Source organism: Hylobates moloch, unplaced genomic scaffold (genome assembly GCF_009828535.3).
Source record: "Hylobates moloch isolate HMO894 unplaced genomic scaffold, HMol_V3 SCAFFOLD_19, whole genome shotgun sequence".
NCBI classification, from domain to species: Eukaryota; Metazoa; Chordata; class Mammalia; order Primates; family Hylobatidae; genus Hylobates; species Hylobates moloch.
The window spans coordinates 61,402,149-61,418,655 of record NW_026652294.1 but is presented as its reverse complement, the minus strand read 5'-3'; the positions used below and the strand labels follow the sequence as shown (position 1 = coordinate 61,418,655).

At 39.4% G+C, this 16,507-nt stretch overlaps 1 protein-coding gene across 4 annotated transcripts in view; it reads left to right on the top strand.

The window, feature by feature from the left end:
* CNTLN (centlein) overlaps nucleotides 1-16,507 on the top strand; it is a 370,084-nt gene that overhangs the window by 29,103 nt on the left and 324,474 nt on the right. Inside the window, exon 3 of one of the 4 annotated variants that reach the window (XM_058431392.1) lies at nucleotides 9,982-10,036. The exons of the other annotated variants lie outside the window; for them this stretch is intronic. Coding sequence (XP_058287375.1) covers nucleotides 9,982-10,036 — 55 coding nt within the window. Of the gene's footprint in view, nucleotides 1-9,981; nucleotides 10,037-16,507 lie in introns of those variants that run through there. 4 annotated transcript variants of the gene reach the window in all.

The following is a 16,507-nucleotide window of genomic DNA, read 5'->3' as shown; positions in this document are numbered from 1 at the left end:
CTTGGGAGGCTGAGGTGGGAGGATAGCTTGAGCCCCGGGGTGTAGGTTGCAGTGAGCCGAATTCATGCCACTGCACTCCAGCCTGGACAACAGAGCAAGACTCTGTCTGAAAAAAAAAAAAAATGGCCAGAAGCGGTGGCTCACCCCTGTAATCCCAGCACTTTGGAAGGCAGAGGCTGGCGGATCACTTGGGGCCAGGAGTTCAAGACCAGCCTGTCCAACATAGCGAAAACCCATCTCTACTAAAAATACAAACATTAAACTGGCATGGTGGCGCGTGCCTGTAATCCTAGCTCCTCAGGAGGCTGAGGCAGGAGAATCACTTGAACCCGAAAGGCAGAGGTTGCAGTGAGCCAAGATTGCCTGACTGCACTCCAGCCTGGGCAGCAGAGTGAGACTCTGTCTCAAAAAAAAAAAAAAAAGTTGATCTATTGAAACGATCTTTCATTCTTTCAAAAAAACACAAATATTTGTTAGCTTTAATCGAATATGTGTAAGACCAAGTCTAGATTTAACATCAAATTTATAGAACTCCTTATTTTTATCTTTTTTTTTTTTTTTTTTGAGGTGGAGTCTAGCTTTGTTGCCCAGGCTGGAGTGGAGTGACGCCATCTCGGCTCACTGCAACCTCTGCCTCCCTGGTTCAAGGGATTCTCCTGCCTCAGGAGAATCCCAGCCTTCCGAGTAGCTGGGATTACAGGCGTGCTCCACAACAGCCAGCTAATTTTTGTATTTTTTGTAGAGACAGGGTTTCACTATGTTGGCCAGGCTCGTGTCGAATTCCTGACCTCAGGTGATCCGCCTGCCTTAGCCTCCCAAAGTGCTGGGATTACTGGTGTGAGCCACTGTGCCCAGCCAAGAACTCCTTATTTTTTTATTATTATTTTTTTTATTATTATTATACTTTAAGTTTTAGGGTACATGTGCACAACGTGCAGGTTTGTTACATATGTATCCATGTGCCATGTTGGTGTGCTGCACCCATTAACTTGTCATTTAGCATTAGGTATATCTCCTAATGCTATCCCTCCCTCCTCCCTCCACCCCACAACAGTCCCCGGATTGTGATATTCCCCTTCCTGTGTCCATGTATTATTCAATTCCCACCTATGAGTGAGAACATGCGGTGTTTGGTTTTTTGTCCTTGTGACAGTTTGCTGAGAATGATGGTTTCCAGTTTCATCCATGTCCCTATAAAGGACACGAGCTCTTCATTTTTTATGGTTGCATAGTATTCCATGGTGTATATGTGCCACATTTTCTTAATCCAGTCTATCGCTGTTGGACATTTGGCTTGGTTCCAAGTCTTTGCTATTGTGAATAGTGCCGCAGTAAACATACGTGTGCATATGTCTTTATAGCAGCATGATTTATAATCCTTTGGGTATATAAACAGTAATGGGATGGCTGGGTCAAATGGTATTTCTAGTTCTAGATCCCTGAGGAATCGCCACACTGACTTCCACAATGGTTGAACTAGTTTACAGTCCCACCAACAATGTGAAAGTGTTCCTATTTCTCCACATCCTCTCCAGCACCTGTTGTTTCCTGACTTTTTAATGATGGCCATTCTAACTGGTGTGAGATGGTATCTCATTGTGGTTTTTATTAGCATTTCTCTGATGGCCAGTGATGATGAGCATTTTTTCATGTGTTTTTTGGCTACATAAATGTCTTCTTTTGAGAAGTGTCTGCTCATATCCTTTGCCTACTTTTTGATGGGATTGTTTTTTTCTTGTAAATTTGTTTGAGTTCATTGTAGATTCTGGATATTAGCCCTTTGTCAAATGAGTAGGTTGCGAAAGTTTTCTCCCATTGTGTAGGTTGCCTGTTCACTCTGATGGTAGTTTCTTTTGCTGTGCAGAGGCTCTTGAGTTTAATTAGATCCCATTTGTCAATTTTGGCTTTTGTTGCCATTGCTTTTGGTGTTTTAGACATGAAGTCCTTACCCATGCCTATGTCCTGAATCATAATGCCTAGGTTTTGTTCTAGGGTTTTTATGGTTTTAGGTCTAACATGTGAGTCTTTAATCCATCTTGAATTAATTTTTGTATAAGATGTAAGGAAGGGATCCAGTTTCAGCTTTCTACATATGGCTAGCCAGTTTTCCCAGCACCATTTATTAAATAGGGAATCCTTTCCCCATTGCTTGTTTTTGTCAAGTCTGTCAAAGATCAGATGGTTGTAGATATGCGGCATTATTTCTGAGGGCTCTGTTCTGTTCCATTGGTCTATATCTCTGTTTTGGTACCAGTACCATGCTGTTTTGGTTACTGTAGCCTTGTAGTATAGTTTGAAGTCAGGTAGCGTGATGCCTCCGGCATTGTTTGTTTGGTTTAGGATTGACTTGGCGATGCAGGCTCTTTTTTGGTTCCATATGAACTTTAAGGTAGTTTTTTCCAATTCTGTGAAGAAAGTCATTGGTAGCTTGATGGGGATGGCATTGAATCTGTAAATTACTTTGGGCAGTATGGCCATTTTCATGATACTGATTCTTCCTACCCATGAGCATGGAATATTCTTCCATTTGTTTGTATCCTCTTTGATTTCATTGAGCAGTGGTTTGTAGTTCTCCTTGAAGAGGTCCTTCACATCCCTTGTAAGTTGGATTCCTAGGCATTTTATTCTCTTTGAAGCAATTGTGAATGGGAATTCACTCATGATTTGGCTCTCTGTTTGTCTGTTATTGGTGTATAAGAATGCTTGTGATTTTTGCACATTGATTTTGTATCCTGAGACTTTGTTGAAGTTGCTTATCAGCTTAAGGAGATTTTGGGCTGAGACAATGGGGTTTTCTAGATATACAATCATGTCATCTGCAAACAGGGACAATTTGACTTCCTCTTTTCCTAATTGAATACCGTTTATTTCCTTCTCCTGCCTAATTGCCCTGCCCAGAACTTCCAAGACTATGTTGAATAGGAGTGGTGAGAGAGGGCATCCCTGTCTTGTGCCAGTTTTCAAAGGGAATACTTCCAGTTTTTGCCCATTCAGTATGATATTGGCTGTGGGTTTGTCATCGATCGCTCTTATTATTTTGAGATACATCCCATCTATACCTAATTTATTGAGAGTTTTTAGCATGAAGTGTTGTTGAATTTTGTCAAAGGCCTTTTCTGCATCTGTTGAGATAATCATGTGGTTTTTGTCTTTTGTTTATATGCTGGATTACATTTATTGATTTGTGTATGTTGAACCATCCTTGCATCCCAGGGATGAAGCCCACTTGATCTTGGTGGATAAGGTTTTTGATGTGCTGCTCGATTCGGTTTGCCAGTATTTTATTGAGGATGTTTGCATCAATGTTCATCAAGGATATTGGTTTAAAATTCTTTGTTTTGGTTGTGTCTCTGCCCGGCTTTGGTATCAGGATGATGCTGGCCTCATAAAATGAGTGAGGGAGGATTCCCTCTTTTTCTATTGATTGGAATAGTTTCAGAAGGAATGGTACCAGCTCCTCCTTGTACCTCTGGTAGAATTAGGCTGTGAATCCATCTGGTCCTGGAGTTTTTTTGGTTGGTAAGCTATTGATTATTGCCACAATTTCAGAGCCTGTTATTGGTCTATTCAGAGATTCAACTTCTTCCTGGTTTAGTGTTGGGAGGGTGTATGTGTCGAGGAATTTACCCATTTCTTCTAGATTTTCTAGTTTATTTGCATAGAGGTGTTTGCAGTATTCTCTGATGGTAGTTTGTATTTCTGTGGGATCAGTGGTGATATCCCCTTTATCGTTTTTTATTGCGTCTATTTGATTCTTCTCTCTGTTCTTCTTTATTAGTCTCACTAGCGGTCTATCGATTTTGTTCATCTTTTCAAAAAACCAGCTCCTGTGTTCATTAAGTTTTTGAAGGGTTTTTTATGTCTCTATCTCCTTCAGTTCTGCTCTGATCTTAGTTATTTCTTGCCTTCTGCTAGCTTTTGAATGTGTTTGTTCTTGCTTTTCTAGTTCTTTTAATTGTGATGTTAGGGTGTCAATTTTGGATCGTTCCTGCTTTCTCTTGTGGGCATTTAGTGCTATAAATTTCCCTCTACACACTGCTTTGAATGTGTCCCAGAGATTCTGGTATGTTGTGTGTTTGTTCTCGTTGGTTTCAAAGAATATCTTTATTTCTGCCTTCATTTCGTTATGTACCCAGTAGTCATTCAGGAGCAGGTTGTTCAGTTTCCATGTAGTTGAGCAGTTTTGAGTGAGTTTCTTAATCCTGAGTTGTAGTTTGATTTTACTGTGGTCTGAGAGGCAGTTTGTTATAATTTCTGTTCTCTTACATTTGCTGAGGAGTGCTTTACTTCCAGCTCTGTGGTCAATTTTGGAGTAGGTGTGGTGTGATGCTGAAAAGAATGCATATTCTGTTGTTTTGGGGTGGAGAGTTCTGTAGATGTCTATTAGGTCCACTTGGTACAGAGCTGAGTTCAATTCCTGGGTATCCTTGTTAACTTTCTGTCTCGTTGATCTGTCTAATGTTGACAGTGGGGTGTTAATGTCTCCCATTGTTATTATGTGGGAGTCTAAGTCCCTTTGTAGGTCACTCAGGACTTGCTTTATGAATCTGGGTGCTCCTGTATTGGGTGCATATATATTTAGGATAGTTAGCTCTTCTTGTTGAATTGATCCCTTTACCATTATGTAATGGCCTTCTTTGTCTCTTTTGATCTTTGTTGGTTTAAAGTCTATTTTGTCAGAGACTAGGATTGCAACCCCTGCCTTTTTTTGTTTTCCATTTGCTTGGTAGGTCTTCCTCCATCCCTTTATTTTGAGCCTATGTGTGTCTCTGCACGTGAGATGGGTTTCGTGAATACAGCACACTGATGGGTCTTGACTCTTTATCCAATTTGCCAGTCTGTGTCTTTTAATTGGAGCATTTAGTCCATTTACATTTAAAGTTAATATTGTTATGTGTGTATTTGGTCCTGTCATTATGATGTTAGCTGGTTATTTTGCTCGTTAGTTGATGCAATTTCTTCCTAGCCTTGATGGTCTTTACATTTTGCTTGTTTTTGCAGTGGCTGGTACCAGTTGTTCCTTTCCATGTTTAGTGCTTCCTTCAGGAGCTCTTTTAGGGCAGGCCTGGTAGTGACAAAATCTCTCAGCAGTTGCTTGTGTGTAAAGGATTTTATTTCTCCTTCACTTATGAAGCTTAGTTTGGCTGGATATGAAATTCTAGGTTGAAAATTCTTTTCTTTAAGAATGTTGAATATTGGCCCCCACTCTCTTCTGGCTTGTGGAGTTTCTGCTGAGAGATCTGCTGTTAGTCTGATGGGCTTCCCTTTGTGTGTAACCCGACCTTTCTCTCTGGCTGCCCTTAACATTTTTTCCTTCATTTCAAATTTTGTGAATCTGACAATTATGTGTCTTGGAGTTGCTCTTCTCGAGGAGTATCTTTGTGGCGTTCTCTGTATTTCCTGAATCTGAATGTTGGCCTGCCTTGCTAGATTGGGGAAGTTCTCCTGGATAATATCCTGCAGAGTGTTTTCCAACTTGGTTCCATTCTCCCCGTCACTTTCAGGTCCAACAATCAGACGTAGGTTTGGTCTTTTCACGTAGTCCCATATTTCTTGGAGGCTTTGTTTGTTTCGTTTTGTTCTTTTTTCTCTAAACTTCCCTTTTCGCTTCATTTCGTTCATTTCGTCTTCCATCACTGATACCCTTTCTTCCAGTTGATCTCATCGGCTCCTGAGGCTTCTGCATTCTTCACGTAGTTCTCGAGCCTTGGCTTTCAGCTCCATCAGCTCCTTTAAGGACTTCTCTGCATTGGTTATTCTAGTTATCCTTTCGTCTAATTTTTTTTCAAAGTTTTTCACTTCTTTGCCGTTGGTTTGAATTTCCTCCTGTAGCTTGGAGTAGTTTGGTCGTCTGAAGCCTTCTTCTCTCAACTCGTCAAAGTCATTCTCCCTGCAGCTTTGTTCTGTTGCCGGTGAGGAGCTGTGTTCCTTTGGAGGAGGAGAGGTGCTCTGCTTTTTAGAGTTTCCAGTTTTTCTGCTCTGTGTTTTCCCCGTCTTTGTGGTTTTATCTACTTTTGGTCTTTGATGATGGCGACCTACAGATGCGTTTTTGGTGTGGATGTCCTTTCTGTTTGTTAGTTTTCCTTCTGACAGACAGGACCCTCAGCTGCAGGTCTGTTGGAGTTTGCTGGAGGTCCACTCCAGACCCTGTTTGCCTGGGTATCTGCAGCGGTGACTGCAGAGCAGTGGTTGCTGTAGAACAGCAGATCTTGGTGACCCGCAAATGCTGCTGCCTGATCGTTCCTCTGGAAGTTTTGTCTCAGAGGAATACCCAGCCGTGTGAGGTGTCAGTCTGCCCCTACTTGGGGGTGCCTCCCAGTTAGGCTGCTTGGGGGTCAGAGACCCACTTGAGGAGGCAGTCTGCCCGTTCTCAGATCTCCAGCTGCGTGCTGGGAGAACCACTACTCTCTTCAAAGCTGTCAGACAGGGACATTTAAGTCTGCAGAGGTTACTGTGGTATTTTTGTTTGTCTGTGCCCTGACCCCAGAGGTGGAGCCTACCGAGGCAGGCAGGCCTCCTTGAGCTGTGGTGGGCTCCACCCAGTTCGAGCTTCCTGGCTGCTTTGTTTACCTAAGCAAGCCCGGGCAATGGCAGGCGCCCCTCCCCCAGTCTTGCTGCCGCCCTGCAGTTTGATCTCAGACTGCTGTGCTAGCAATCAGCAAGACTCTGTGGGCATAGGACCCTCCGATTCAGGTGCGGGATATAATCTCCTGGGGTGCCTTTTTTTTTTTAATTTTTTTATTATTATACTTTAGGTTTTAGGGTACATGTGCAGTGTGCAGGTTTGTTACATATGTATCCATGTGCCATGTTGGTTTGCTGCACCCATTAACTTGTCATTTAGCATTAGGTATATCTCTTAATGCTGTCCCTCCCCACTCCCCCCACCCCACAACAGTCCCCGGAGTGTGATGTTCCCCTTCCTGTGTCCATGAGTTCTCATTGTTCAATTCCCACCTATGAGTGAGAACTTGCGGTGTTTGGTTTTTTGTCCTTGCGATAGTTTACTGAGAATGATGGTTTCCAGTTTCATCCATGTCCCTACAAAGGACAGGAACTCATCATTTTTTATGGCTGCATAGTATTCCATGGTTTATATGTGCCACATTTTCTTAGTCCAGTCTATTGTTGTTGGACATTTGGGTTGGTTCCAAGTCTTTGCTATTGTGAATAGTGCCGCAATAAACATACGTGTGCATGTGTCTTTATAGCAGCATGATTTATAGTCCTTTGGGTATATACCCAGTAATGGGATGTCTGAGTCAAATGGTATTTCTAGTTCAAATTTACAAGATAAAAACAAACAACCCCATCAAAAAGTGGGCGAAGGACCTGAACAGACACTTCTCAAAAGAAGACATTTATGCAGCCAAAAAACACATGCAAAATTGTTCATCATCACTGGCCATCAGAGAAATGCAAATCAAAACCACAATGAGATACCACCTCACACCAGTTAGAATGGCCATCATTAAAAAGTCAGGAAACAACAGGTGCTGGAGAAGATGTGGAGAAATAGGAACACTTTTACACTGTTGGTGGGAGTGTAAACTAGTTCAACCATTGTGGAAGTCAGTGTGTTGTGCCGTTTTTTAAGCTCGTTGGAAAAGTGCAGTATTAGGGTGGGAGTGACCTGGTTTTCCAGGTGCCGTCTGTCACCCCTTTCTTTGACTAGGAAGGGGAACTCCCTGACCCCTTGTGCTTCCCGAGTGAGGCAATGCCTCGCCCTGCTTCGGCTCGCGTACAGTGCGCTGCACCCACTGTCCTGCACCCACTGTCTGGCACTCCCTAGTGAGGTGAACCCGGTATCTCAGATGGAAATGCAGAAATCACCCGTCTTCTGTGTCGCTCACTCTGGGAACTATAGACCGGAGCTGTTCCTATTGGGCCATCTTGGCTCCACCCCTCCGAACTCCTTATTTTTATGTAGGACTTTAACCTCTCTACTAGAATAAAAGTCCAGATTCTTAGAACATTTTTCTTTTTTTTTCTTTTTTTTTTTTTTTTTTGAGACAGAGTCTCACTCTCTCGCCCAAGCTCAAGTGCAGTGGCGCAGTCTTGGCTCACTGCAACCTCTGCCACCCGGGTTCAAGCGATTCTCCTACCTCAGCCTCCCAAGTAACTGGTATTACAGGTGCCTGCCATCATGCCTGGCTAATTTTTTTTTGTATTTTTATTAGAGATGGGGCTTCACCATGTTGGCCAGTCTGGTCTTGAACTCCTGACCTCGTGATCCATCCACCTTGGCCTCCCAAAGTGCTGGGCTTACAGACGTGACCCATCGCGCCTGGACTCTTAGAAATTTTCCTAAGTGACTTTTGTTAAAATAATCAATTTCAGCCTTTGATCCCATGTATTAAGGAGAGAGTACCACATTTTTTTCATGTAAAGTGAAAATTTGAAGCTATGACAGTAGGAATTTAGGTTAAATGTGATGGGTTAAGCATAAGTATTTATCTTTACCCCCTCCCCAAATCCCACTAAAATGACTAGTAGAATTTTAAAAGTGTAGAAGCACCTAAAGAGAAGTAGAGAAAAGGTGACAGTGGATGACAGATATGAGTAAATTCTAGAATGATGTAAGGTGAATTGATAAGTGGTAACTGACTTAGTAGAATGGGGAAAGTTGAAATACGTAGAATGTAGAAATTTCTAATAATAGGTGACATCAGTGACCTGTGATGGTTGGAGTGAAGGATGAGGCTACAAAATGGGAAAATTGAATTAAAGTCTATATAAGAAGCATGTAGACTCTCTGGTCCTCCTTCTCTCATTAAGTCAGGAGGCAGGAAGTTTATTTCCTTGAAAAATTGAAATAAGTATCTTCTGGACTTAGGGACATCAGGCATATCAAGGTACAGGATTAGCTATTATGAAAACTGGGGGAATAAGTGAATGCCTATTCTACTGAATAATGGGACACTAACTGAATTATTCAGCCTCACAGTTGCTGGAAGCAGAGTCCTGAACTATCCAGGCATAAGACAAAATAATTCTTCTCTGGAGAAACTAAGCGTCCCTAGAGAAACAACAGAGACACACTGACAGGTCCTAACAAATGACACTTCCCCCACACTGTTAACTATAGAGACTTTTGGGCAAGCCCTCCACCCCCATCCTAGGCCAAGTAAAACTATCAAACATCATTTTTAGTTCCTCATTCTTAAACATGAATGTGAAACAAATGATCATAAGACATTTGAGTAAAACTTTTAATATGAAGGATAAGAAACCAGAAGTAACAGAAAAATGGAGTTCAGAGAAGACAGAGATATGCTGAATAAAACAAAGGAAAAAACTCCTATGATTAATATTGTAAGACATGTAAGGGACAATTTGGTGTATGTGAAACATGAACAGGTGACAAAAAAAAGAGAAAGAGTACTTGGAAATTAAATAAATATAACAATAAATGATTGTCAAAATAAAAAATTAACTAGAGGGGCTAGAAGATGAGGTTGAATAAATCTTCCAAAAATTATAATGGAGACAAAGGAGTAGTAGATAGGAGCAAAAGGAAAAGAATAAGAATCAATATAGGTGCTGTAACAGTGATTAATAGAAATTTCAGTAGGAGAGAACAGAGAAAAATGGACATTTTAAAGGAAGTAATTCAAGAAAATTTTCAAATTCAGGCTCAAGAGTTTCGGATTGAAAACATCCATTGATTGTCCGGCACAAAGAACTATTGCAAGGCACATTATTATGCAATTTTAGAATGTTGGAGATAGTGAGAAGATCATAAAACCTCTTAGAGGAGGAAAAATACAGCCACATACATAGATTTACCAATTAGAATGACAGTGATTATCTCAACTGCTAGAAGCTAGAAGACATGGAGCAATGCTTTCATAATTCTGGGAGTTAAATTATTTTCAACCTAAAATTCTATAACCAGCCAGGTATTAATCAAGTTCAAAGTAATAATAAAGACATTTTCCGTAATACATGGTCTCCCATCTCCCATGTACATATTATTAGGAGGCCACTGGAAGATGTGTACCACCAAAACGAAGAATATACCAAAAAAAGGTAAAAAGTTTGGATTGAGAAAATGTGAGATATAACACATGAATAATATAAAGATATTCCAAGATGAAGATAAAAGAAGATAGAGAAGACTTGGTAGCAGTAGTTCTCAATGAAGCAGGACTACAATAGTTCTTTAAGAAGGATGACTCTGAAAAAATTAGCACTGATAGATTGTAATGTTTTTGAGAAAGATATTTCATAATTTTTGAGAATTTTAGAAAGGATTAGTGATAAGTAAACAAAACTGCACAAATAAAAGTGACATAAATTTTGTTTTTTAAAAAAGGAAAAAGAGCTCTATTAACATTTCTCTCCATTACATTAATTAACACAACTACTAAATCATCACTTCCTTTTAGGATTCCAAATATGATGCCATATTGATTGTAAGGGGTATGTGTAAGTTTCTTGAGAGTTCCTACTCTGGATGAGTTCCCTTTAAAAAAATTCTTTTCAGTATCCTGTTCTTTCTCATCTCTCAGTTTTGCCTCTTATCTTTCACATGAGGAATTAGAAAAGCTGTCTATACTGATTTTCTTTCGAGATCCACACACAATTCAAGGACCAAAAGGTCAGCATAAATTTATGCTTCTCTTAGCAAGCATGTGTTTAATGTCAGAAGGAAGGGAAGGTGCATAGGCTGTTAAGGCCTGATAGAACCTAAAAGGAAGAATGTACCAAAGGTATTTGTAGGGGCACTAGAAAGCAAGCAAGACGTTTTCTGCTCTGATGTTAACAGTTGTCAGTAAGTGAAAAATTCTACAATGAGGTATAACATATGTATCTTCACAGTGACATTAATTCAGTCAGCTCAACAGTGAGGTTGTTAATAACAGAGTGATGCAATTTTTAAGTGTTCAGAGAAACAAAACGTTATATATGAAAGGAAGTGTCATCATAGTACACCATGTCGCTTAGCTGTGAACCATACATAATAAGTATGTTAAAAAACTAGACTAAAAATCGGGATTTACACCTGCCATGTAAACACTGGTCAGACGGCACAGCCCCCAGAAGTGCTGGGGTAGAGTACCCTGAGGAAAACTCACAGAGAGGGGCTCCCTGGCAAGTGTGTAGGTACTCCATTGTCCTCTTCCCTCTGGGGCAGTATAGAGCAGTCTGACAAGATTACACGTGTCAGACTCTGGGAAAATTACCCCGTCACTTCTGGTCTGATGAGAGACTAGGAGACACATTATAAAATGTATTAATAGTTTTTGCTATTCAAATATGTTGTTTCCTGAGTGTGACTAGTAAAAAGTTATATAATAAGGCATGTTGAGTTATTGGAATCCTCTTTTGATTCTATGTGTTGGTTAGCAGGTAGTGAATATTATAATAGCAAAGGATACTAGCCTTCTCAAACATACAAAAGAAAATCTATCTAAATGTGTTTAGATCCAAGGGCTATCAATGTTGGGAGGAAATGGGTAAGAAGGAAAAATATTATGTTCCTGTCTTTCTTGATGTTAGTTAGCAAAGAAAGTAAAAAAAAAAAAAGTTATGTCCCCAAATTTAAGAAATAAGTAATATATGACCTAACGAATACATTTATGGATGGTACTTGGGACTGCTTTTTTGGTGGTGGTGGTTGTTTTTTGGTTTTGTCTTAATAACTGTGTTTAAGTTGAAAAAATAACATGTAACTTGGATGATATTAAGAATTAAATAAAAATATGTGACTATTCCTGCTGATTCTGTACATGATCTTTGATTAATTTGAAAGTTGCATATAAGTTAGCATAGCAGATTTTTAGGCTATTTATTATTTTGAAACTCTTAAGTTTACTTGTTGAATAAATGTCCTGTATAGCAACATTTATTAACCACAGGTATCTATTTATTTTGTTATACTTTATATACCATTTATGATAAAGACCTTTTTTTTCAGTTTTGGTTTATTTGAAACCATAGATGGCTCTGTTGAATAAGGATTATGAATAAGAATGGGTTATAGTAGAGTAGGGTGATGAATTGTGAAGTTTTGTGTTGGTTCTAGTGAAGGTGATAGTTTTACCGAAAGACCAGGTCAGCAACAAATTACAGGGGCAGAAGTTATGGAAAGTTTGTTCAGTGCCATAGTCTGGCATCCATTTTTTACCTTTTGATTGAATAGATTAACAGTCTTTTTATTTTTTAAGTGACTGCATCTTGCTTTGTCACCCAGGATGGAGTACAGTGGTGTGATCATAGCTCACTGCAGCCTCGAATCTCTGGGCTCAACTGATTCTCCTGCCTCCGCCTCCCAAGTAGCTAGGACTACAGGTGTGCACCCAACATGTTTGTCTAATTTTTTAAAAATTTTATACACATGGGGTCTTGCTGTTTCACCAGGCTGGTATTGAACTCCTGGGTTCGAGCATCCTCTTGCCTCAGCCTTAGAAAGTACTGGGGTTATAGGTCTGAGCCACCACACTTGGCCTTAGAATCTTGGGTAATCCTAAACGTGATAGAACATAATGACAGCCATGTGAATATTTGGGGTCTCTTTTGATTGCTCCAGATGTCCTTGCTACATTCTTTTGAATTATTGAATATGGTTCTCACTCTGGTTCTATGAATTGAAATCAAATATTAAACTGGAGATTATAAAATCATTGACAAGACCAATGTCAAGGAGCTTTTCCCTATTTTTTTTCTAGTTTTTTGATTTCAAGTCTTAGGATTAAGCCTTTAATCCATTTTGAGTTGATGTTTGTGTATGGCATAAGATAAGGGTCCAATTTTATTCTTCCACATGTAGCTATCTAGTTTTCTTGGTACCATTTATTGAAGAGACTTTCCTTTACACATTATGTGTTCTTGGCACCTTTGCTGAAAGCTAGTTGACCATTTGTGTGTGGATTTATTTCAGATTCTCTATTCTGTTCAGTTGGTCTGTTTATCTGTGTTTATGCCAGTACCATGCTGTTTTGATTACTATAGCTTTGTAATCTGATTTGAAATCAGGAAGTGTGATGCTTCAGCTTTGTTCTTATTGCTGAAGATTGCTTTAGCTACTCATGATCTTTTGGGGTCCCATATGAATTTTATGACTTTTTTCACTTGTATGAAAAATGCCATTGGAATTTTGATACGGATTGCATTGAATCTGTAGATTGCTTTGAGTAACATGTATATTGTAGCAATAAGCATCCTTTGAATCCATGAGCTATTTTTCTAGTTATTTGTGTCTTTAATTTCTTTCATCAATGTTTTATAGTTTTCAGTTATAGATCTCTCATGTATTTGGTTAGATGTATTTCTAAGTATTTATTTTTGATTCTGTTGTTAATGGGATTGTTTTATTAATTTCTTTTTCAGAGAGTCTGTTTTAGTGTTATAGAAACACAACTTTATTTTCGTACGCTGATTTTGTATTCTGAAACTTTACTAAATTTGTTTACTAGTTTTGAACAGTTTTTTGTTTTGGAAGGAGTCTTTAATTTTCTTTATATAAGATTGTGTTATATAAAGACAGTGGCAGTTTTACTTCTTCCTTTCTAATTTGGATGGCCTTTCTTTCTTTTTCTTGCTTAATTGCTTTGGGTAGGACTTCCAGTAGTATATTGAATAAAAGCGGCAAGAATGGGTTCTCCTGATGGTGTTCCATAAGTACTGTAGGCTTTCTTTACTTTTACATTCCTTTTTACATTCTTTCTGTTTCTCTAACTGGGTAATTTCAGATTATCTGTTTTTGAGTTCACAGATTCTTCTGCTTGATTAAATCTGATGTTGACACTATTTCATTTTGCATTTCATTGTTAAATTCCTCAGCTTCGGAATTTCTGTTTCTTTTTGATGATTTTTATCTGTTTTCATTCTTTTGTTCATGTATTGTTTTCTTTAACATCATTTAGTCATCCATCTGTGTTCTCTTGTAGCTCAGTGGGCTTCCTTGGAACAATTAGACTCATTTTCCTCATTACAATGTTTTGGTCAATGATGGGCTACATATCTGATGGTAGTCCCATAAGATTGTAATACCGTATTTTTACTGTACTTTTTCTATGTTTAGAAATGTTTACATGCACAAATACTTACCATTGTGTTACAGTTGCCTATAGTATTCAGTACAGTAACATGCTGTACAGGTTTGTAGCTTAAGAGTATTATAGACTGTACCATATAGCCTAGGTGTGTAGTAGTCTATATCATTTAGGTTTATGTGAGTACACTCTATGATATTTGCACAAAGACAGAATCACCTAATGATGCATTTCTCAGAGAATCCTTGTTGTTAAGTTACACGTGACTGTATTTTGAATTCTTTGACAATTCAAATATCTGCATTTCTTTGGGATTGGTTACCAGAAAATTGTCATTTTGTTTTTTGGTGGCATCTTGTTTTTGATTTTTCTGTGTTTGTTGCCTTGCATTGATATCTGTGCATTTGATGGAGCAGTCACTTCTAGACTTTACACACTGATTTTAGTGGCCAAAGACTTTCACCTACAGATGGGTACAAGAGTGCTGGCTTGATGAGGTGCCATGGTTCCAGCTTTGGTGAGGATACAGTGTTATAGTCTCCATGCAGTTTTGTCAGCTGAAGTCAGTATCTGCTAAGATTGTAGGAGTCCTCAGCAGCCAAGGCTGTGTGTGTTACAAGGTGTCTGCAGGGGGAGTGAGGGCTTTTGGGTTCTTTGATGGCCAAGGCTGCTGAGGTCTTCCTGATCTCTTTTTCTCTTGTGCAGTAAGTTGTGGTTGAGGGTATCCCTCTTGGTGCTGGGTCTAGCTTAGCACAGTGCCTATGGAATGGCAATGGAGCTGATGTTTGGAGCTCAGGCATGTGTGGAGGGAGGGATGGTGACTCCAGGGTCTGGGGTAGCAGTGGTTCTAGTATCCAGGGCACAGGCACCCCCACCAGTTTGGTAATGGCGTATGCAGTATGGGTGCTCGTGGAATAGCTAGGGAGCCAGGGTCCAAAGTGTGGTTACGTGCAAAGTTATAGGTAGCTCCAGGGTCCAGGACATTGTTACCCTCCCTGTGGCGGTGGCTCCAGTGTCCTAGGTGCAAGCACATTAGAGTAGCCATGGAGCCAGGGTCCATAGTGCAGTTGTATGCAGAGTGAACCGTGGCTTTAAGATCTGGGCACAGGCTAGCCTGCTGTGTTGGTGGCTTCAATGTTTGAGGCATGGATACTCATGGATTGGCCATTGAGCTGGGGTTTGGAGTGCAGGTGAATAGTGCAGCTGTAGTTCTGGGATCTGTTGCATATGTGAGGTTGCGGGGGGTGGCAGCTTCTTCTAGGGGGTGGTTATTATGGCTGCTGTTTATCTCAGTGGTGAAAGCTGCTGGTGTCCTCTGAGGAGCAGGTTGCTGGAGTTCGTACCTATGAACACTAAGGAGACAAAATGCAGGGAGTCTGTGACTGCTTTTGGGACTGTTAAGCTCCTTAGCAGTAATGGCTGCAAGAGTAATCTGCAGAGTACGCTGTTGGGGACCATGGTAGCACCTGCTGTGTGGCTGATACTGATTTCTCTACACTTCTTCTTTGTTCCTAGTTGTCCCCAGACATTTTAGGTATTATGGAATACCCCATCCGTCCTTTCTGTGCAGTTATTCACCAGTTTTTCCTCCATTTTTGTTGTGTAGATTCTTCATTAGACTCTTGAGACCTCTTTGGGCTATTTTGCTTATGGATAGCTTTCTAGTTATTTTTGGAGGAGGAAGATGAAGGCTGGTATTTCTTACTCTGTCATCTTGCTGTATACTCCCTTTAAATAATATATTTTTCATAATTGTAAAAAGTTTTAATGCCTAACATTTTTCTATTGTCATTTTTATTTCCTGGATATTATTCTAAAATTGCCTAATTTTAAAAAAGGGAAATTTTACTTAGAAAAGGCTGAACTTAGTAAAATACACAGTAGGTCAAATATAAACTTCCAGGTTTCAGTGCACTTTATTGCTAAGTCTCCTTATAAGTGTATACACATTCCTCCATAAACTATTTGATCTGACAAGCCTTTAATCAAGGCCTCCAACATGATTAATATCATATTTGTTTATGCTGATGTTTCATCTTTGATATCATATACTATAAGGGAATCACTCTGGGAAACCTGAGGGGAAAGCTTTTTGAATTTTGGAAAAAATAATGGTTATATCCTGTTGGAAAATTTCTACAAATTTTTGTGGAGAAAAGGAAAGTTAATGGCTTCAGCATCAGTGAAGACCAGCCATATTAATTTCAAAGAAGTCACTGTCAAAAATAACTAATGGTACATCTTTTATCATTTAGTGGAAAGCCAGAAATGTTGAGTACTACCTAAACATTATGAGTATGAACTTATAGCTATAGTGATGTATAATAATATCTAATATTTGTATATTATTTAATTTTAATGTAAAATATCTCATTGGAAATTTCATGTCTTCTAACCTGATAGATGAATAGTAAACAAATTTTCATAATCGCCAGTGTTATGAAGACAGATTTGTCCTTTAACATAATAACTTTATGAAATACATGTGCATATGCATATTTAATTTT